The sequence below is a fragment of the Sciurus carolinensis genome, chromosome 4 (assembly GCF_902686445.1).
Source record: "Sciurus carolinensis chromosome 4, mSciCar1.2, whole genome shotgun sequence".
In the NCBI taxonomy this organism is placed as follows: domain Eukaryota; kingdom Metazoa; phylum Chordata; class Mammalia; order Rodentia; family Sciuridae; genus Sciurus; species Sciurus carolinensis.
In genome coordinates this window covers 17840838-17862994 of record NC_062216.1, presented here as the reverse complement: position 1 = coordinate 17862994, position 22157 = coordinate 17840838, and the positions used below count along the sequence as shown (strand labels likewise).

Here is a 22157-nt window from a genome sequence, read left to right as displayed (position 1 = left end):
GAAGGAAGAGACTCAAATCAATCAACGAGTCACCTTGTCTACAAATTTAACCAGATAAAATACTGAAACTGTTTTCTTAATGAAAAAACATGCATCGATGAAATCCTTTGACTCTGTTAACCAATAGCATAGATAGCTAAATGTATCTGTAAAAATCTTCATTCACATTAATCCAGTTCCCTTAAGTCAGTGGCATGAGCCTAAATGGAAGCATTCTCCAGGACTAGAGAGAGGGGCATCCTGCAGTAGACCTCTAATCTAAACTTGAGGCAATTTGCCAAGTACATAGTTGCCCTGTGGAATCAAACAAAGGACAGAAAACACAATTTTCCAATTCCCTCAAGACCACAAAATATTCTCCAATTAGCAATTTAACACGTGTGCTGAAACATTATCAGCAGGAATACAAATGTCTTGATTGGTTACTGTCATTATCAAGAAAGCAAAAGCAAATAATTCTCTGAAGAAACAAACCTTGATGCTTCCTTTGCTAAGCCTCATTTCAAGTGCAAAATTTCAACCTGAAGGCCAACAGATGTTAGCACAAGCTGTGGGACAATGAATGTCCTTGAGGCTTCTGCAGAAGGAAAAACAAAGACACAGAAAGGTAGAAAAGTTGACAACCTGGAGGGAGCCTTTTTCCTTGTGAAGGTGCGGATGGCTCCAAAGTTCTACTGCTGAGGTAGGGAACACGGAAGGGGAACCTCGATGGTTTCTAGGAGCCTGTGCTAGCAGAAAGGGTCAGAGACTGTGTATGTCTTGAGAAAGCAACACCAAAATTAGTACAGGGACAAAAAGGAACCATCAATTTTAAAGCACTTTGTGGGACCTGAACTTAGTGCTGACCCGGTATTAGGACAACCTCTGCCTTTTCAGGGGTTTCAGACTGTACTTAAGGTCCAACCCAAATGGTCAACTCCTCTTCCCTCACCACCACTCTTCTCATGTGGTCTTGCCAAAGAGGAGGGAAATCACAGGCTCGTGGCTGTTGGCTCTGGGCAAGGCCCTAAAGTTGCCTAGGCTAACCACTTCATTTTAAAGAGACTGCCTCAGAAACGGGTGACATGCCCAAAGTCACAGAACTAATGTGAAATACAGGAAACATGCCCCCCGCCCCACCTCCAAACTGCTAACCTCATGCTCTTCTTCAGTTCTAAAGCAAGAAATCCCTCTCTCCTAAGCATAGGGCCCACCTACATACTCAGGGCCTGCATAACTAAGAATCAGGAAAGTACTGCAGGGCCTCTTACCTCCGACATCCTCTTCAGTTCAGCTGTATGGCTCACACTTCTGCTTCCGTGTGACAAATAAGGTCTCTGAGCAGGGCCAGAGGAGGTGCAGCCATCCATCAGGCACCTTCAAGGAACAGGACTGTACCTTCCCACAGTCCCTGGGTTCTCCCCCAAAAAGGTAAACTGGAGTTTCACAATGAGTGTCTCCTCTCTGTCAGTTCAGAATGAGGAAAGGGGATGGGTAGACGTTGCCTCCAGGAGAGAACATCGTGGGCAGTCCCACGATGTTCCCAAGGCCACAGAACGGAAAGTGCTCTCCCCCTCCACCCTGGGCAAATGAGGGGCGCTGCCACTAACTTTCTGGTGCATTCTGCTGCTCTAATTCCAGTCTCCTCATTGTTTTTCAATCTGTTCTGCATGTAAGACCCTAATTGGTCACAAAGAGTCAATGGGAAAAGCCAGAAAAGTAAGATTTTTTGGAGTTGGAATACACCATGTGAATTATTTACACACTCCAGATGAATATATAGAAAGCTTCAGAGAGAGATCAAAAATTCAGATAGAGATAGAACTAGGGTCAGAAGACAAAGGCGAGTGGCCTTCAGTGCAATGCTCTTCCTGTGACTAGTGTCACCACCAGCAGACACAAGACCACTGCCTGTCTTCCCTGTCTGGAGACAGCCTCCTGGGATCCTCAGGGTCACACGGGCCTAAGACATTCCAAGGTCACAGAAGCATAACAACTTAAAATCCTTTATCCATGAGGGGCGGCTAAGGAGGTTTAGTAGGACAGACTGAGGACAGAGAAATGATAAGGGACACATGGGTACATTTAAAAATTCAAAGATGGGAATCCATTATGACTGAGCTACTACACAGACACAACAGGCAGAAAAGGCAGGAGGAGCAGGGAGGAACACACATGCCATCGAGAGAACGATGTAAAGACTGTGTGACAGCACCAGGAGGACAGCTACTGGCCACATAACACCTAAGATCAGAAAGGTCAAAGCCCCCCACTCCTGCTACTTCCTTGACCGCACCTGCTCTGTAAGTCAAGAAGGCATGTCCAATTCAATCTGTAACTAAGTGGATGTACAAGTGCATCATAAAGGCTCCAGGTGTATTTCCAAACAACAGAGTGCAACACGAGACAGAAATTACTTCCAATCAACCAAGGACCAGTGGATTCTGATACTGAACACACAGCAGCGGGGGGAATCCCCACCCTGGTCAGCGACCTACCTCCTGCAGATGGATCTCTTTAGCCTCTCACCAGAGTTGGCCACATGGCTGTGTAGCCCTGAGACTCCCAAGGAGACCTGGGTGCCACAGGAGAAGACTGCTGACTCAGGAGATGGCCAACTCCCACTGAGGCAGTCTAGCCTAGCCTAGCCAAGCAGGAACTGAAAAGCTGCAGATAACAGTGTTGGTGCTTCAAACTGCAGAGACCGTGACTCAAATGTTAAGTGTTGCCTGTGTTCCCAGGGTAGATGTTTCTGGAAATGGTGTGTGTGTGTGTGTGTGTGTGTGTGTGTGTGTGTGTGTATGTGGTGGTGGTAGGTACCTGGTTTTGTTCACTTAAATTTCCCAGTAAAATATTTTCTTGCTACAAATATTTTTAGGAAGGAGGACAAACTTTCAGAGGACTGGGTTGGTGCCCCAGAATGGCCAATAAACTGACCCTGGGTTTGGGAAGAATGCACAAAGGCAGGATCCCACAGGGAAGGTGGGGAAACAGACTGGGCAGTTTGCTGTTCGATAAAAAGATGGCAATCACATTCTTTGGCTGTGTTTCAGGTGGATAATCTGTAGTTCCCTCATTTTTAAGCTTTAGAAAAAATGCTCAGCTATGCAATTTCCACAACAAAGTCAAATCAGTGGTGAATTCAAAGTCACAGCAGAGGATGGACACAACAGTTTCCCAAGGTCAAGACGCCAGAAAACGCAAGGCCAAACCACCCTCCTTGCACCAACTCACTCTTTAGGCATATATTCTTGACTGCCTAAACTTGTTAGCCAAACCAGTCCTGAAGCAACATTTACACAGCTGTTAAATGAATACGATCTACTGGTTACAAAATGCATGCAAGGCAAAATGGTTGGATTTAGTGTCAAATTCTCATCAACAAATTGCCACAGACACTGCAACTGAAAGGATCTACAACACAGACGACTCCTATCAACAGACGGTCACATACCCACACTCCTCTTGCGACCTCTGCCTTTTGAAGCCATGACTCCTGGAATTCTTTAGGTGAATTGAGGACATTTTTCCATGGGTCCCTAACACTTGGCCTGGCTGATAAGGCCTGAGGGACTTGCTTAACATGCCCAAGTTCTAGAGGCCAGCGATTATCTCGCCTTACCAGGGCCATTCCTGAGCCTCCTGGATAGCATGCTGTAAAGATCATTTTTAACTGTCCTCTCAATTATCTTTTAGTAGTAAAATACTGAAGAAGTTCAAGTGTTTCCCTATTATTCTGTTCCCTGGAAATGCAGCCTTGCCGTGGGAAAGCCGACTACACTGTCCACACAAGACAGACGTACTCCTCTGCTCAACAACACGTAGGTGAAGAGCTGGAGGAAAAGCCATCGTGGAGCCGGATTCTGAGAACCAGATCCACAGCCCTGCGAGCATGTCCTGTACTCCTGGCAGAAGGCACTTGCCCACCCTCAGGGATTACCACCTCAAGCTGGAAGACAGTTCAGTCTTTCTTTCTCCACAATGGGCATTTCCGCTCTAGCTACTCGCTGCCACAACATTCGTTACACCTTCAGGTCATCTCAGTTCCATGAAAGCTCAAACCAGGGGAGATCAGAGACCCTGATCAAAGACCATCAGCTCTGGGTGACCACAAGATGGAGTAATGTCCAGGTCAGTGGATTGCCAGGGTGGTCTGATTCTCACCCTCAACACCCTGGTCACACTTAAAAGGTGTCTGCTACATTTGGGTCTCAGAAGACAGCATGGCATCTCTGTTTGATGTGTAGCCAGCCTCATTAAGTCTCCGGCCTTTTTTTTTTTTTTTTTTTTAAAGATGACTTTTCTAAGAAATTTTAAAAAGGAAGCAGAAATTATCCTATGAGATGAAGGATTTCACCAAAGTAGAGGAAAGCAGAAGGTAAGACAGTCACCATCTCCTTCCCACACACAAAGGTCTTTCAGTCCAACATCTAGTTTTGTAGATGGGAAATTCAAGGTGAAGAGCAGAACTGGTTCAACCTAGGCTCTCAGATATCCCCCTACTGAAAACCAGGGCCTCCATTAAGGACCTGCTGAATCAACAAGAGTGGTTTACTTGAGAACATTCTGGAAACAGAAACAACATGGCCCTCTTCCCTCTGAATACTGTTACTAGGCATATCAGTAGCATCCAAGAAGAGATGAGACAATGGCTGGGATGTAGCTCAGTGGTAAAGCACTGGCCTTCCATGTGTGAAGCCCTGAGTTCACTGACCAGTGCCCAAAGGGGCCAGGGGTGGGAGTGGAGGTGGAGAGATGAGTCCAGACTGCCACAAAGAGTGAGACAAAGTCCAAGAACACCCCTGGACAGCTGTCCCTCCTTCTCCAAAGCATAAAGAACTCAGTCCACCTAAGCCAGATCCAAGGACAAGCCACTGTCCTTTGAATAATCCAAGAAGATACACCCACAGAGCACTGCAGTCTAGCACTTCCACATGCATGACTTTATTTCACTCTCACAAGACATCCATTTTGCAAGAAAAGAAACTGAGGACTAAAGAAGCCTTGGCCAAGGTCACACAGCTGGTGAACACCAAGGCTGGACGCTGAGCCCACATCTTCCAAGTCTGTGTTCAGTGCACCCTCCAGCCGATCCCCACCCTGTGCTATGGATGACAAGAAGCCAAACACAACAGCAGACCAAAGGGCTTGACTACACCACACCCTCAGGCCTGCTGAACAACACTAACAGCCCTGCTGGAATTCAACACAGTCTGTCTCCCCAGAACTTCAGGTCAGAGGGTTTTCAGACCCAGCCCTCTGCTAAAAGATCCAAGCCCTGGTCACCCTGCAGGAACTCTGGGTGGATCATATGACCCATGACAACCTGGCTAGGTCTGGATGTGTCAAATACGTTAGGCTCCGAGTGACACAACCCAGCTGTGAGGCGGCTCCCAAACATTCCAGTCGCTGCAGGACTGCAGGGAGGAACGGAGCTGCACAGGGAGCTGGCGGACCCGACAGAACTTTCCATACCACATTTGTACTTTCACACCACACGGCAGTTTCAAATCAAGTTCCAAAGAAGAACCGCGCAGACTCTGCAGACTGCCCTTGCAGACTTGCAAGGATACACTAGGAGATGCCAGTGGAGGCTCCCTTGGGGAGCAGGATCGAAGGGACGTCAATGTGAGTTACCTCGGGCACTGCATTCCTTTCATAATCTTTTTGGAAACAGAACCAAAATTTAAATTTAAAGCCATGAGGATTATAGCTCATGCTGGAAAGTTATGAAGGCAAAAAAAAAAAAAGTGTAGATTACTAATACAAGAAAATTATATTAAACCAGTTTCAGAAACAGTGATCTGGCAAGAGACCTGTACAAGGCGTAACAGGGTGAACAGACTTACTTGCAAATCATATGGAACTTTCCCCTGAACGTAAACAGGCAACCTGAAGCAGTTTCTGAAGAAGCCAAAACATGTGCAGTACTGACTCTGTGCTTGATATTTTTACGTATTTCTATTAATCTCAGTAACTATGGAAACGATACTATTATCCACAGTGGCTGACCAGGAAATAAAAACTGAACAACTGACACAGCTGCACAGCTACCAAGTCCTGGAGCCCAAAGAGAGACAGGCAAAGCCACGACACCTGCTCTAGAAGAGCAGCCACCTCCACGGGCGAAGGGCCAGCTGCACCCAGGGAAGGGACGCAGAAACACTGGCCAGCTTCTGGTCATCCTGTTATTCCCCATGTGGGTCACCTGCGCCTCTGAGGTACATGAGCACAGTCCTCCACACTCAAGGATGACACCGGCAGTCATCAACAAGCCAGGTGCAGGCAGCGTTTTCAGCAGGTGCTGATGACTTACACTAATATACCCAGATGACTAGCAGGGGCAGGGAGGGAGGTGCTACCTGGAACCTGCCACACGGCAGCCCTGAGGAGTTGACAGGGTGAGCACATCCACAGCTCCCAGCCCGTCACCACCCTTCTCTAACCTCTAGGTCCCCTCGTGTGCCTGACATGAGGAAGCACAATATAAATAGAATGCTCATGTTTATGGGGCTTTTTATTAGTGCAGAAGAAATTACCAGTCACTGCTTCTGTGCATGGCGCCCCGTCCATCCCCCCATCCCTCACATTAAGCACAGCCATTCCTACCGGACAGAGGAGGAAATTGCGCTTGAAGAGTAGTTCCATAACTTAACTCCAGGACAAACTAAAGAGCAGAGGTGAAGCACAAACCTGTTGGTTTAAGGCTGCTGAACACAACGCTTATGTCTCCCACAAAATATGCTTAGTCTTTTGCCCCTAATATTCTTTTTGTTCTTTATTATTAAAACTATGTAACAAAATGTCCAAACAGAGGAGGGAAAATTCTTCTATCAATGGGTTAATGACACACATTACATTATAAAATACTGGAAATATGAACTTAAAATCTATAATCAAGAAATGCAAATATAACCAATGCAAACACACCTATCACAGAATCAGCTGACTACGCTGGAAGTTCAAGCTCTGGGGCTCTCACTGGGTGTTGGTGAATCCTTTGACACCAAGCACCTCGAGAATGGACGTGGTTTCAATGGACTTGGCTTATGTCCCCTTCTTTAATGCTGCTGACCTCCCTTGCACTCTTCCACTGTCTGGGCCTCTTGGACAAGCAAACAGATCTTCCCAGAGATAAACTGTGGAGCTGAAATTCCCTCAGCTCCAGAAAGAAACACCTCCCTATGTTCTTCATTAGGTAACTGGCTACTCTGAATTCTAAGACAAATCATCTTGCCATACTAACAGCATGGCCAACTTTCCTTTCAGAGTAATGACACACTGAAATAAGAATGACAGCCTACAAAGAGTTGCAGGAAGTGTACAGAGTCCAGGAGCAGCACCACTCCATCCAGGGAAAAGCTCATCTTGCATCAACGTTATAGACCTTGTGATAGATACAGCCTCTTCATGTCTGCCTGCCTTATTAGGAAAATAATATATGTGAATAATCATTCTCTTAAGTTTCTCTCCAAGACCTGACTACAAGGTTTTTCAATTGAAATTAAATCTTTTCATATCCAAGGAATTCTGTGTAACTATAGTTATCCACAATCCAGCACTGCCTAGGACCAGACAAAGACAATAAACCAAATTCCAGTTACCTCCGTCAGCAAACAGTCTGCCCATAAATTTGTCAGGAACCTGAAGAGCATTCTCCCGTTCCATCGGCTCAGCAGACTTTCATCTTCTGCAAGGGCTCTTGTACTGGACTTCTAAAGCTGCTTCTGTGGCGAGCGCAAACTGCTACACACTGACTCCGCAGTGACATTCTCCCAGAATGCCACCGTGTCCCTCGGGAGCTGCAGGATAAGAACTTGAAAGAAGTTGAAGGAGGACTTCCCTGCTCCTTGCAGGCCACCCCTCTCAACTGCGCTTCCCTCCAACAGACCTGCTTCAAAAGTCCGACCCAGTGAGGTCACACATGACCTCACAAACGTCCCACTTAACTCTTTAAAAGCCAGCCTCAAGCCCAGCTTGCAGCCAACAGAAAAAGCAGCTGTCCGAGCATAACCGGAATGGCTGCTGTTTGAGGAAAGATGTTTGCCAAAATCAAAAAGTAATTGCAGCATCGTTTACCTTTAAGAGCACTAAGGTTTCTGAAGAACTGTTAAAGATCAGTTTCCAACAGCACACACATGCTGGCCCTAAAGGAACAGCTGCAATAGTCCACAAGCTAGAATTTATCCATTTATATGATGCAAAGTTTAACTATGTGAAACGCACACCTAATCTTTGGCGACTTGTGTTCTGTAGTTTTATTCCAGTTTTGTTTTTCTGCAATGGCTGATAAAAAGACATGTATTGTCCTGTTTTTCAAACCCACTTCACATAGCCAGAAGTAGACAGGACACACACACAGCTGTCAGACACAGGCAACAGCTGCTGCAGAAGCATCCGAAAGGAGGAGGACAACAGGAGTTGGGCGGTGTAACCCAGGCACAGCGGCCAGACCCAACCAATGGATAGCAGAGTCTGTAGCAGTGCCCCAAAGGGGAACAGAGACCGGATTGATTTCAATTGCTTTCTTCGCCTAACTTCTTATTGGGTTACTGATATTTTTATTGAGATGTGGGAATTATGAGGATCAGGAGGTAAAAGAACTAAAAGTTACCTTATAACCAGAAGCACATCAAGCTATAGACAAAGAAAATGTAATATGCCCTGGTTCACTGGAAAAATTATTATACTTAACAGCACAGCAATTTTATTCCTAAATACATACCAAGCCTTGGGACACTCTCCTATAATGTGCACAGGAAGCCACGTGTAAGATTATGTGCGCATTGTTGCACCATATGAAATTTTAAAATACAAGTCACAGCCAGGCACGGTAGCGCACACCTGTAATCCTGGCAGCTCAGGAGCCTAGGGCAGGAGGATGAGGAGTTCAAAGCCAGCCTCCGCAACTTAGGGAGGCCCTAACCAATTTAGTGAGAACCTGTATCTAAATAAAATGTAAAAAAGGGCAGAGGATGTGGCTCAGTGGTTAAGCACCCTGGGTTTAATCCCTGGTACCAAAAAATAAATAAATTAATAAACACACAAGTCACAGTCAAAATGCTCATAAAGAGAAAAAAAAAAGTTATAACATATTCACAACATAATGAATACTACACAGTAATTAAACTGATTAAAAACTAGAGTTTTTAAATCAATAGAAATGATTTTTAAACGTTGAGTCAAAAAAAAGTGTTACAAAGAGAAACAAGCAAGTATATAAAGTCCCAAAGCACGTGAAATGACACCATGGTTACGGACCCACCCCAGGCAGGGGTGATGCACACCAACAGGCCATGGCCACCCTGACCTAGGGAGGGGAGGAACAGGACCAGAAGCATTCCCCGGAGTTTGCCATGCATCTGTTCTCCAGTGGCCGGTGCGGCCACCGGCGTCTGGTATCCTCTGCACTTGCTGGCATGCCTGGAACAGGCGGGGGCTGCACCAGGGCCCTCCCCCTCAGCGCAGCAGCGCCTGCTCAGGCTGCCAGGTTGAGAGAATAGGAGCCGAGAGGTCAACAACCCCCGTAATTCCCAGCCCTAAAGTCCCCAGACCCAAGCAGCTGCTACCAACTGTGCCACAGCTGGGCTCCCTTTCTCTGGAAAGCAGCCCTGTCCTGCACGCCCCCAAACCATGGACACACCCCTTGTCCTTCACGCCACCTCCAAGAACAGGACCCTCCCAGGAGGGACCCCTGCCCTATGCTCCTTCAGCCCAGCTCTCCAGGCTCTGCACTGGAGTCTGTGAAGCCACCGCCCTTCTCTTGCTGGGTCACAGGCAGCACTGCTCACTATGTTCCTCATTCCAAAAAATGGTGCCCGGTGTGTACCAGCCGCCGTGCTAGAGGTTCTCGAGGCCCCAAACCAAGACTTACGGATCTTCGTGGACAGCCTAACCAGGGGACAGGCCTGTACCTGACTCAGCGTGTTACATTAAATCCTAAACAGTTGTTAAAGGAATGCCAAGCGTGAATAATGAACTTTTATGATTTTGTTTCACAATAATTATTCAGTCGCCCTGGTTTGTTCTACACTAAAGACCACAGCGTTGCCCTTGGCAGGAAAACGTCACCTCGTTGGTGCTGAGGCGGGGCTGCTAAATGGAGTACTTAAGACAATAAAAAGCCATCATTAGGGCTCCTCCCCTCGAGCAATCAGAGGCACTAAGAATTCTTATGAGACACATCTGAAGTCATCGTGCCACCAGACACGCAGACCCGGTGGTTCTGAGACAGCTTGAAAGACAGCAGCTCAAGCCTGCACTGTCCCCGTGGGGACCCTGCCAACGCTCCTGAGCACTCATGAAGTGCTGGTGGCCTGCTGTCCCTTTTCCCATTTAAGGAAATGGAGGGCGAGAGAGAATTCACTAAAATCCGAACCCGACCAAATAACCTGACCAAGGAACCCGCTAGTCACCACTCAACTGTGTTTGTGGTAGTCTCTCCATTGCTGGGACAAAACACCTGAGGTAATCAACTTAAAGGCAGGAAGAGTTATCTTGGCTCGCTGTTCCAGGGTTTCAGTCCATGGTCTCTTGTCCCTGTCGCTTTGGGCCTGTGGTGAAGCAGCACATCATGGTAGGAACTCATGAGTGGGGAGAAGCTGCTCACCTCAGGGCGCCAGGGAGAAGACAGGGAGGGAGGGAGGGGGCCGGTACTGATAGCTCCTTTGAGGACACGCCCCCATGACCTCACTTCCTCCAATAGGCCCCACCTCTTAAAGGTTCCACCACTTCCAGTAACCACTCCAGCCTGGAGATCAAGCCTTCAGCACATGCGCCTTTTAAACCGTATAAGATCCACACCACAGCAGGGCACAGTGATGCACACCTATAATCCCAGGACTCTGGAAATAGAGGCTGAAAGATCACAAGTTGCAAGTCAATCTGGGCTTTGCGTGTGTGTGTGGTTGTACATGGACAGCATGCCTTTATTTAATTAATTTATTTGTTTTTATGTGGTTCTGAGAATCGAACCCAATGCCTCACCACGTGCAAGGCAAGCACTCTGCCACTGAGCGATAGCCCCAGGTCCCAACTTGGGCATCTTAGCAAGGCCGATGACAACTTAGTGAGATGAGACTCTGTCCCAAAATTTAAAAGAAAAAGGACTGGGAACAGAACTCTGTGGTAGCGGGCTCCTGGGTTGAATCCTCAGTGCCATAACAACAAAAAAATAATAATAATAACAATACTGTTTCCTAGTCAAAAAAAAAAAAAAAAAAAATCAGTCCACCCCTATATTTCCAGAGCAGGATGGGTACCTATGTCACTACAGCAGAGATGCAAGAAGTCAATTCCAGGCCCACAGCCAGGAACACTCAGCTGGTAGGGAATTGTGTTCTCCCTACCACAAACACAGGTACCTTTAACAGGCCTGCTGACCCCGAGACAGCCACTGTGTCCTCCTCAGTTTTGTATTCTGCCTCTAACCAGGTTGTAACGAGTCCTTCTCAAACTGTTGGGACTTGTGGAATCCCCTGGGAAATTGTTAAACTGCAAAATGGACTGTTCAAGTTCAGGGTGAGGTCTGAGGTGCTGCAGTTGTAACAAGGCCCCAGCTGACATCCATGCTGCTAGTCTGAGGGTTACACCTGAGAGGAGTAAGGGTGGATTGATGGATTTACTGGGCAGCAAATCAGAATCACCGGGAAGCTCGGGAAACCGTCAGTGTCCGGGTGTCACTCTAGACCCCCAGAGTCCAGAATCTGGAGAATAAGAATTTGAGAGAAACCCCCACATAATCCTAACGTGCTGTCAAGTTTAAGAATCACTGTTTGTCAGCTGTACTACACAAACAGGGTCCATGGACCACAGCTGTAGCTTCTCCGACTTCAATATATATATAAACCACCTGCATTATCTTGTTGAAATGCAGGTTCAAATTTTGTCAGGAGTGGTGTCAGAGATTCTGAATTTCTAACAAGTCTCCAAGTGAATGCTGCTAGGTAGCAAGATGATGAGAAAAAAGGTCAGAAGATTTTGGCAATAGAGTGCATTTGATTTATAAGGCTTTCCTCTCAGAATTTTAGATTCAGAGACCAGCACATGGAGGTCCAGGCACAGGAACTTGAAACAGGATGTGAAGTATGGGGATTATGAACCCACAGCATGTCTCTAACGTTGGTTTAGACAGAGTTTAATATTAATCCTCAGTGGCTTTCATGAGAAAGAGTCTAGTCAACTTCCCTAGCACCACCACCATGACCTGTCTCTGGTGCAGAGGATGAAGCCCTGCTAGGAGAAGCCAATTCAACATGGACCTGAGCTCTACTCACAAAACACTTTATGATGCCACACACAATGTTTTCTCTGATATGTGGATGCTAATTCACAATAAGGGGAGGGGGCACTAGGGAAGAAGAGAGTTACTTTGTAGAGAGGGGAGTGAAGGGAGGGGAAGGGGTGGGGAGGACAGTAGAGTGAAACAGGCATTATTACCTCACGTACATGTTTGACTGCACGACCCATGTGATCCTACAATTTGTACAATCAGAAATTTGGGAAATTATGCTCCGTTTAGGTATGATTTATCAAAATGGATAATTGCATTCTCTGTCATGTATAACTAATTAGAACAGATTTTAAAGAAAGAAACACAAGATTAAAGTCCTGGAAACATGCCCGCTGGGGTTTCAGGCAAATTTGTGGTTCTAGGTAAAATACATTCAGAGAACTATTTACATGGGAAAGGCCTTTTTCCCTCCCCAAATCAAGGATCAGACATAACATTCAAGGACATCTGTAAACATGGTGTTAAGTGACCTCTGCTGACAGCAAGGTTGTCACTTCTCTAAAAGTCAAACATTGCACTGATGTATGAATAAGAAAGAAGGCTGCTGTATCCATCATCCCAACCAATAAAAATACTAACCACCATTCCAGTTTTTACTTAAAGTCATGATTCTCCTTGTAATAATTTACATTTCCAATGTCCCTTGTCATTTGAGGTCAACTTTGATAAAAGATCACCCAGATAGCCAGCTCCTTACTAATCCTCACAACAATATATACTAGCACACATGGAAATACGGTTGCTTGTTTAATGTTTAAATCACAGAATCAGAACATCCCGAGAATATCTAGCTCAAATCCAGGACCATTTCCTACATCATCACAAATTTATACAGGAGGCACCCAACCACGGAGAGCCCAAGACCACCAGGGCAAGGGCCCTGTGAAAGGCCCAGAAGAACAAGCGACAAAGAGCGCTAGGGTTCCACACTGGGGTCCCTCACATAACCCACTGTGGAGAAGAGAGACAAGCACAGAAGAGAGAAGCTGCCAGGAACTGACTACAGGGCATGTCTTCTACAAAACAGCATCAGGAGCCATAAGGGCCCACGTGCTCCTCTGTATTGTGTGTGAGCACCTCCCAAGCCCACCCTAAGACCACTCCCTGCCCTGAGAGCTTCCTCACTCCCATAGCTACAAGCATCACCTGGGAGAGGGTGACTCCAGAGCCTCTCCAGTTACCTTTGACCCCACATTCCCATCGCCCTCCATGAAGGACCCTGGCTTTCCCCAAACTCAACTCCGCTTAAAGCTGACCCTGGAGGTGTTCTCCTACAAACCCTACTTCTCTCCCCAACACCTGCAGACTGCTTCTTGATTCAATAAGCCATCCTGCTTGAAACCTCATCAGGGGTTTGGGTCAGCCCCACACGTCCTACAGGCAAACAGTCACCAAATCCTGGGTCTTTTTTTTTTTTTTTTTTTTTTTCCTTTACCAGGTTTTTCTTATCTAATTCCTGATTATTCCACAGTTTTACCTAGATCACCACAAAGCCCGTGATAAACTTAAGATGAATGTTCCCTGACCAGAACTTAGCATGTTCTTACAACAAAATTTTAAAATTGTAAACTGGTTGGAAAGGATATTTCCCTATTACCAGTAAAGATCAAAGTTTGAAGAATGAAAGGACCTACCCAAGATCAAGCTGCCAGTAATCCACATATTTATTCCACTCTATCACAGTGCACTGCACTGTATAAAAAGGAAGGGAGGCGGCTTCAGGAAGTCCAGAAAGAAGTGTCTCAGAAGGGTGAGGGAAGACTGGGTGCCAGGTGGGTGGCAGCCGGAGTGCCCGGGAGTGGCTGGATGGCTCCTCCTCAGGTGCTACCGCTGCAGGTATTCATTTCATCATCATCTACTACGTGCCAGATATTGTTAGTCCGTTTGATTTTCTTTTCTTAATATTTTTCCCCCATGATTCATCTCACTCGCTCCTCCTTTCTTGATGTAGGTATTAATAATTCCCTTTTGCACTTGGAGGAGTTCCCAGATTTTATGTATTTACTCACAACTGCACACCTAGTAAATGACTGAGCAGGATTCAAAATCGGGTATCACTGTGGGTGGGCCCTCATGGAGCCCTCACCCCAGCGCACTTAGCAGGAACTCTTATGAAAAAAAAAAAAAAAAACAAATCAAAATTCCCATTACAACCACTTCAGGAAGCTAGAAGGAGAAAAATGAGACCCTCCTAAACCATTAAAAAAAAAAAAAAAGAATTAAAGAGATTTAACAGAACCACAGCTTCCCCATCCTAATGACAGAAGGAAAGTCGGGTGGCTCCAGGGACAGCCAGATCCCTCGAGGCAACGTCACACGGCCAAAATAGTTTCCCTTGTCATCGCTCAGCCAACCCCGCACTATTTTATTTCTTATTTTATTATTCATATGGTGTCTTAAAATGTTTTTTTATTCAGGTTTTATATTCAGATGCCAGAAAAATTTCTGAAGTCATACTTCAAAAAACTTCTGTAGGACTCTTATTTCATGTGACTTCTTCCTAAGCAGAGAGGCCACTAAGAAAAAAGAAAAGCTGAAGACGACAGAGGACAGTTCTAAACACCAGCATTCCATATGAGATGGGGTGGGGGAGACAAGAGGAAGGCAGAAAACCACAAATATCAAATTCAGGGTGGACTGAACTTGAAGCACTCTTCTCAGGCCTATCAGCCGCACACAGATGCAATTCACCCCTTCCTCCGAACTCCTCAGTATCTGAAAGAAGAGCTAGGAAGCTGAGACACAAAAACCCACCTAATACGCTGTAAAGATCATTTTTAAAAAGCAGCTTCCTGTTGTTCAGAAAGTCAGAAGTCCCTGCCACATTACTGCATTTGCTCTCTCTTTTCCTCTCTGTCTAAACCCAAGCTTAATGGAAACTGACAATCTTCGGGGCTCTGTGGTCCCAGTGACAACACCCCCCGCCTTACCGTCTTTGGGTCAGAACTTACTGATCAGAGTTGTGGTCCTCAGGCGAGAGGCCGGCGAGAGAGAAGCACCCAGACACAAAGGAACCCATCGGAACATGCCCAACTCTAAGTCTCTATCCTTTCTAATTCGGGAGCCATGTGACTGGACTTCATGCAGCACCGCTGACCCCTAGGCCGCCTGAGTGCTATGTAGTCGGACCACAAAGGGAGGGGATGCTCCTCTTCGCCCCTTCCCTGTAATACTGGGTTACACGGCAGGGTGAGCTGTTCGCTGACTGGCAGCTCCCTGGTGAACGGTCAGTCTGAGCACCTGGCAGAATCATTTCTGCCCAGATTGATTGCAGGACTTTAAAAGAGGCACTTTTTTCCCTACCAAGAGTGATCTACTTGATAGCACAAAGGAATATGATACTTTAATAAAAGATAAACAATGAGATAAGTACTCAAAATAAAAAAGTCCTTCCCAACCAGCTGTTAGAATAGTACAGGTTTGGAATATTTTCTTCTTCGACTTAGGTAGGAAAGGTTACCTAAGGGAAGAACTTGATCTCCTCGAGGCCACCAAAGCTCAGCTAACCCCGGACTGTATCTGGAAGGGGGAACAAAGATATTCCAAAGTGCCCATCCTCATCGAAACTCCCCTGACTCCCACTTTTCTTTAGAGACGCAAAGGAACAGAATAACATCAGCCGGTACTCAAAAGAAATCACTGTTAAGCACTGCCACTGAAACAGTCTTAATGACAAAGTTAAAAACACATATAAAATACGAAAGGGTTTAAAAATATTTCTAGGCAATACCAAAACAAATATTTTTGCTGCTACTGCTGTTGTTGTTGTTCAAGATATTTGGTCCTGTTTAGGATCTATCATGAAATCATGATCAGTTACCCCCATGATTGAAGGGCCCCACTCAACACAGCTCCTAAGAGCCTTACTGCTCTGGGTTCAGGTGCTGAGTGTGACTCTGACCATCTGTGCCACCTTGAGCGAGTTACTTAACCTCTCTGTGCTTCGATTTGTCTGAAAAGTGACAACATTAACAGTTTCATTCTTTCTCCCAGCTTATTATGAGACTTAAATACCATGGCTTCACTAATGAATAAAACCTATGGGCTAAATATAATAGCACAACGAGAGACTAAAGTAATCTTACGATATTTTCTACTTGCTAATGACCAATACCGTATACATTAAAATCAATACCTCAATACAGATGGGCCTAATTTCCTCAAGTATCCTACTGACTATCAAAGAGCATCATTGGGGGATCTTCGGTCTCACAGTCCCCTCTTTCAACACTTCCTTAGAGTTCACTTTAGTTCACGTGGTCAACCCCAGCCTAGGACCCAGGAAAATCAGAGACCCATGAACAGAATGGAGCACCCAGAATGTCAACTTGTATTTATCACCTTTCTTTTGTAAACACTGTATTTATTAATGAAGTTGGAAGCCATTCTCTTCCCTGAGTTCTAGCTGGCCCTCAGTGCCTGGTCATCAATTACATTGACTACTGTGCAGTCAGCAATCTAGGCTGGATTTCCTAGGTAGGTTCAATACCTCCAGGCCTACTTCCTTACCTCTGTGGAGGGATGTTCTAAAAGGCTGCTCACTGATCGCTTTAGATTTTTATGGAAACAGGTTTATTAGTGACTTGTTAAGTTTTCCCTCAAACTCAACAACACTCCCTGACCACCATCAAAAACCACCACCACCAGCACCACAATTAAAACTTGGTTTCTTGAAAAGAGACCAACCCCAGTTTCTGGTCCTGTAGATGCAGATGGAGAGAAAGAATAACAACATCAAAGACCAGCTACCAAGAAAGGCGAAAAGGCCTGATCTAGGAGCCAGGCAACCTGAACTTGGGCAAAGGATCCATCACTAGAAAGTTGTGCGACTTGGGGTAAGTCTCCCCACCAAAATGGGTCACAGATTCTTTATTATAAAACAAGGTCATCTAAGACCCTTTCAAACTGTAAAATGTCATACTTCCTCAGCCTCCAATTCTAACACAATCCTCTGAGATTGCAACTTCTCCAAACCACTCAAGAAATGGGGGTGGGGGGGTAAAGAAAAATATGCAACCTTTCTAGTTTCTTTAAAACATTTTTAGGATCATTAAGTCTGCCCCCCCCACACACACACGCACACTCTTAACCTTGAATGTGGACATATATCACAAAATAAAACTTCCTTCACCTACCGCCACTTACTATGTTATGTCAACCCAAAGTACACAGAATGAGGAATCCTGTCAAGCTGCTCTGTCCAGGTCGCTGCAGCACTGGTGGACCAGGGGAATGACCACCAGTCAGGAATCCTGGAGGACAAGGTCCAGGGCTGGCAAGAAGCAGGCTGGCTGGTCTCCAAGATGCATCTCATCTGGTGTTAGAAGTTGGACTTTTACCACTGGCGAGATATCACGGTTTGATAATACAGGTGACACAACCAAAACTTCACCTGCAGATGGTCTGAAGAATTTGGGCCACTAAATCCGAGGGCTAAAATACTATGACCTCCTCCAATATTTGAAGGATGTAACTCTGTCCATGCCAACACCCCGCACCCACGCTGCCCAAACCATGGCCACTTCCTGTTTTCAGTGGCTTTTATTCAGTTCCCTCCTGTTCAGATGCTGGCCTCCTACCTTCATGGACACTCCTTCCCTGTGGCTTCTGCAGTAAACCTCTCAGCCCAGACTACCTCGGTTCCTGACCTGGTTTGGGTCTGTAATATAAACAACTTCCACTCACCCCAGAAAGTTGGGTTGGAACTGATAGGAAATCATCTGCATGCCTATCACCTAGCATTCTGTCACAATTCACAGTCGCCAGGGACGATGAGGAAGCACAGGACCAACCTGTGGCCCTCCTCTGGGGAACATCCCCTCCTCTCAGGGCCGCCCTCCCCTCTGGGACACTCAGGGACACCTCAGAAAGGCAATCCCTCAAGGAAGCACAAGAAAACATCTCTCAGAGACAACTTCCCCTCAGGGACCCTCAGGGGCACACTCACCTCGGGGACCTTCAAGGAAACTCTCAAGAACAACCTCCCCTCAGGGACCCTCAGAGGCACACTCCCCTGAGAGACTTACTCCTTCCCCTTGGGGAAACCCTCTTCTCAGGGACACACCCCTGGGGACACCCAGGAAGTCGAAACTTGAATTTATCAGATGCAAACATTTCTGCAAGCTCCTACTCATGCTTTAATCCAAGCCACCCCTCTAATCTCATGGTCACACAGCACACAGGGTACCACAGACCCCATTTTGCAAATAAATACATCAGCCTTTAGAAAGAAAAAGCAGCTTGTCCAAGTAACTCAGACCAAAGTCTTGTCCTCTTTCCATTCTCACTGTGACCCATCACCCATTTCACGTGAGAACGCGGAACTACAATATTACAACGTACCAGCCTTGAATTTGCTCATCCAATAAAACACAAACCTATAAACTAGTTATAGAAAATGCCAACACAGGGTCACTTGTTCCAAAAGAGGTTTGCTGAAAACCTAGAGTACACATACTTTCTTTTTTAAAGCACTGCTTTTTTTATATATCCTTAAAATACTTTATCCCCATTTAACCTTCCCACCACATGCATACACATGCATACACACAGAAAAAAACATATCAAAACTAAATTCATAAAATGTATAAGGTTTAGTGTTCTCTGTTCACTGACAGAGATGCTAAATGAGAGGCAGATCACCTGAAGATGAGGGGTAAGAAAAAATGAAATGCTAGGTAATCCATAAATGCAGGAGGAATCCCTAAATGACAGGGATGGTGTGTGTAACCTATATAATTTGTCATTTTACCTCCCAGATAGACTTAAATCCTGAAGTAGGAGATACATATTTGCAGACGTGACAAGAATCAGCTCTATCAAGCATCCCCATCAGATCCTCCCCTCCAGCTCACAAACAGGAAGACAGTCAGACAGAATAGGATCTTGGGAATGAAGGGCTGGAAGAGACTCTGGCGAGCATCAAACCCAGATCCCCAGGCTTCCCATTAAGGAATATCTGGGCTAACCAAATGACCCGCTCCATGCTACTGAGTATTCGGTTGCAGACGACAGCTCTTGTCCCGGCAGAGGCCACTGCCGAGCCTCCAAGCCACCCACAAGCACTGGCTAGTATCAGCTACACGTGGTAATCTAGGAAACACCACAGACAAGAAGGCCCACAGCTGGCCAATTTGGCAAACCACTAAGGTGTACTCTGCCAGCCCTTAAAACCCAAATTACTTTTTACTCACATCATTTGCTTATATCCATAGAAACTGGCCAAATGGTTTTAAAATACATTCCAAGCTCCTATTTCCCAAAGAGAGAGTACTACAAAAACAGCCACCACGAAATGAGCAGGAGAGGGTCGGTACCTTCCCCAGAAGGCAATCTCCCTGGGGCCTTTGGCGTAGATGGAGTCGCTGGCGTCATTCAGCCCGTTGGTGATCCCGCCAGAATAGCCCATCACTATCCCGCCATCTGCTGAGACACTCAGGACATCCTGGTGTCCTCCGGCGGAGGTCCTCTCCAAGAACTGACCACCTTCTTTAATGCGCTGCTGTATCATTGGAGTAAGGGGCATCTCAAAGCTGAAGTAGCTATCGGGCTCTGAGTACAGGGTCTCCAGCGACTCTGCGCTGTAGTACAAGGAAGTGTTGTCCAGAATGGTCTCAAACTGGGAGCTGTACACATCGGTGGAGTCCTCCGTGTACCCAGGCCCAAGCAGTTCATCATCTTCGCCCCTGAGGTGCTCCTCTTGCTCAAGGATCCTGGAGAGAAAGTAGGAGTGAAGAATTTCAATAGGTGAATTTGCAGGGGAGGGTATCGGGGACTGAACTCAGGGGCCCTCGACCACTGAGCCACCTCCCCAGCCCTGTTTTGCATTTTATTTAGAGACAGGGTCTCACTGAGTTGCTTAGCACCTTGCTTTTGCTGAGGCTGGCTTTGAACTCGCTATCCTCCTGCCTCAGCCTCCAGAGCTGCTGGGATTACAGGCATGCACCACCGCATCTGGCAAACTAATTTATTTTCTGCTTCAACCTAAAAAGGATTATATTCTGTAGGTGTAACTCATATGCACTGAACTTGTGTGTTAACATATTTAGGATTTTTAGGTTTTTTAAATTTTTTAGAGGTCCTGGGGATTGAACCCAGGAATGTTGTACCAATGAGCCTCATCCCCAGCCCTTTCTATTTTTTACTTTGAGACAGGGGCTTGCTAAGTTTCCCAAGCTGGCCTAGAACTTGCAATCTTCCTGCCTCAGTCTCCGAAACCACAGGGACTCACAGGTGTGTGCCACCAAGCCTGGCTTAACACATTTAGGAAAGAAGATATGAAGCACATTTGGGTTAAGAAAAGATTCTCAGCATACATGTGACTACCCTGTAAAAAATTCAATGAAGTTTCAAACCAGTTTCCTAGTGTGTGAATGCATCTGGTCCAATGAGTATTTGAATAAAATATCAAATTCTCATTGTAGTCAGCTATTCTCCAAAAATTCTGGCTATTTACAACTGCCATCATTTTTAATTATGATAGAAGCAGATAAACATATCATGTAAACCTGATACAGTAAACTTTCAGAAAAAACACACTAAACTGAAAGGGAAGGTATGGAGAATGAGACTGATGGAATTGTTAGATGCATGTACAATAATGGCAGAAGGAATCCCACTATTAATTAAATGCAGCAGTGAAAATAAATTTCTAAAAATACACTAAACTTCATCAGTTATTAATACTTTCTGATTTAAATATAAACAAATGCCCTACATCAGAATCCAAGGGCTGCCCTCTGCTGACAACAAAGCCACACTGCAGAGAAGCACAGATTCAAAGGTGCCCAGCCAATGAATGACCTAGGAAAAGCCCAGGTCAGGGTGACTGCAGGACTACCCAAAACCAGGAGCTGCGAGCACCAACTTACAGCTGATAAAGAGGGTGGGACACTGACTTTCACAGACAAATATGAAAAATATACAACACGTTTTTCAAATATTAAAATGAGTATGAGTAAATGAAGTTTAAGACGTGGTGAGACAGATCAGTGGTAAGAGCAGGAAGTTGAGTCAGAAAAAGGACTGAGTTATAGCTCTTACCCAGCATGCATGAGGCCCCAGGTTGATCCCCAGCAAGGCAAAAAAAAAAAAAGAAAAGAAAAAAGAAAGAAGGGCGGTGGGGCAAGAAAAACCTGGAGCTTATTTCTGGCTGTGCAAGTTTCAAAGTTGCACTTTAAGCGACTTTAATGAACTTTTCTGAGCCTCCAATTCCTATAAATAGGAAGAAGTAGAAATAGGAATTATCTATTAAATATCTCATAAATAATCCATATTCCCAGTTGTCACCAGAAGACAACAATGTAGTTGTCCTTGTTGTGTTTTAAGTTACTGAAGGTCTACCATGTACCAAATTCTATGCTGGGCTTATAACTCATAAAGGCTTCCTGCTGCCCTTGAAGCAAGACAGAGAGTTCTATGCAGATGCTCTTTCCCACTGCCTGGCTAACTCTAGTTCATTCTTCAAATCTCAGCTAAGTTACCATTTCCACAGGAAGGCCTTAGCCAAGCCATCGACTGAATTAATCTCTCCCACTCCATCCAAATTATTCTGACATGTCTCTGTTCTTTTCCTTCACAGTACCTAGCACAATGTGTGATCCCACACTAATTATTGTGTTCACAAGGCAAGTATTTTTCCTCAGGGGTAAATTCCATGAGGACGGTGACCAGAGACCCTATCAACTTTCAACATTCCTTTATGCCTAGCATCTCACAGGGTCAAGGACACAGTAAACAGTGAGAAAATATTTGTGGAAAGAAAGGGAAAGAGAAGAAAGAAAGAATTAATCTGAACAGATGTACATATTCTGACAGGACTATAAATACAAGCCATATGTCACTATCAAGGCTGGTTTGAGGGAGCTCGGGAAACTTTTTATGCGCT

General features: G+C 45.6%; 1 protein-coding gene across 1 annotated transcript in view; it reads right to left on the bottom strand.

The window, feature by feature from the left end:
* Positions 1–22157, bottom strand: part of LOC124982044 (PH and SEC7 domain-containing protein 3-like) — a 419607-nt gene that overhangs the window by 278666 nt on the left and 118784 nt on the right. Inside the window, 1 exon segment of the mRNA XM_047548202.1 lies at positions 19588–19983. Coding sequence (XP_047404158.1) covers positions 19588–19983 — 396 coding nt within the window.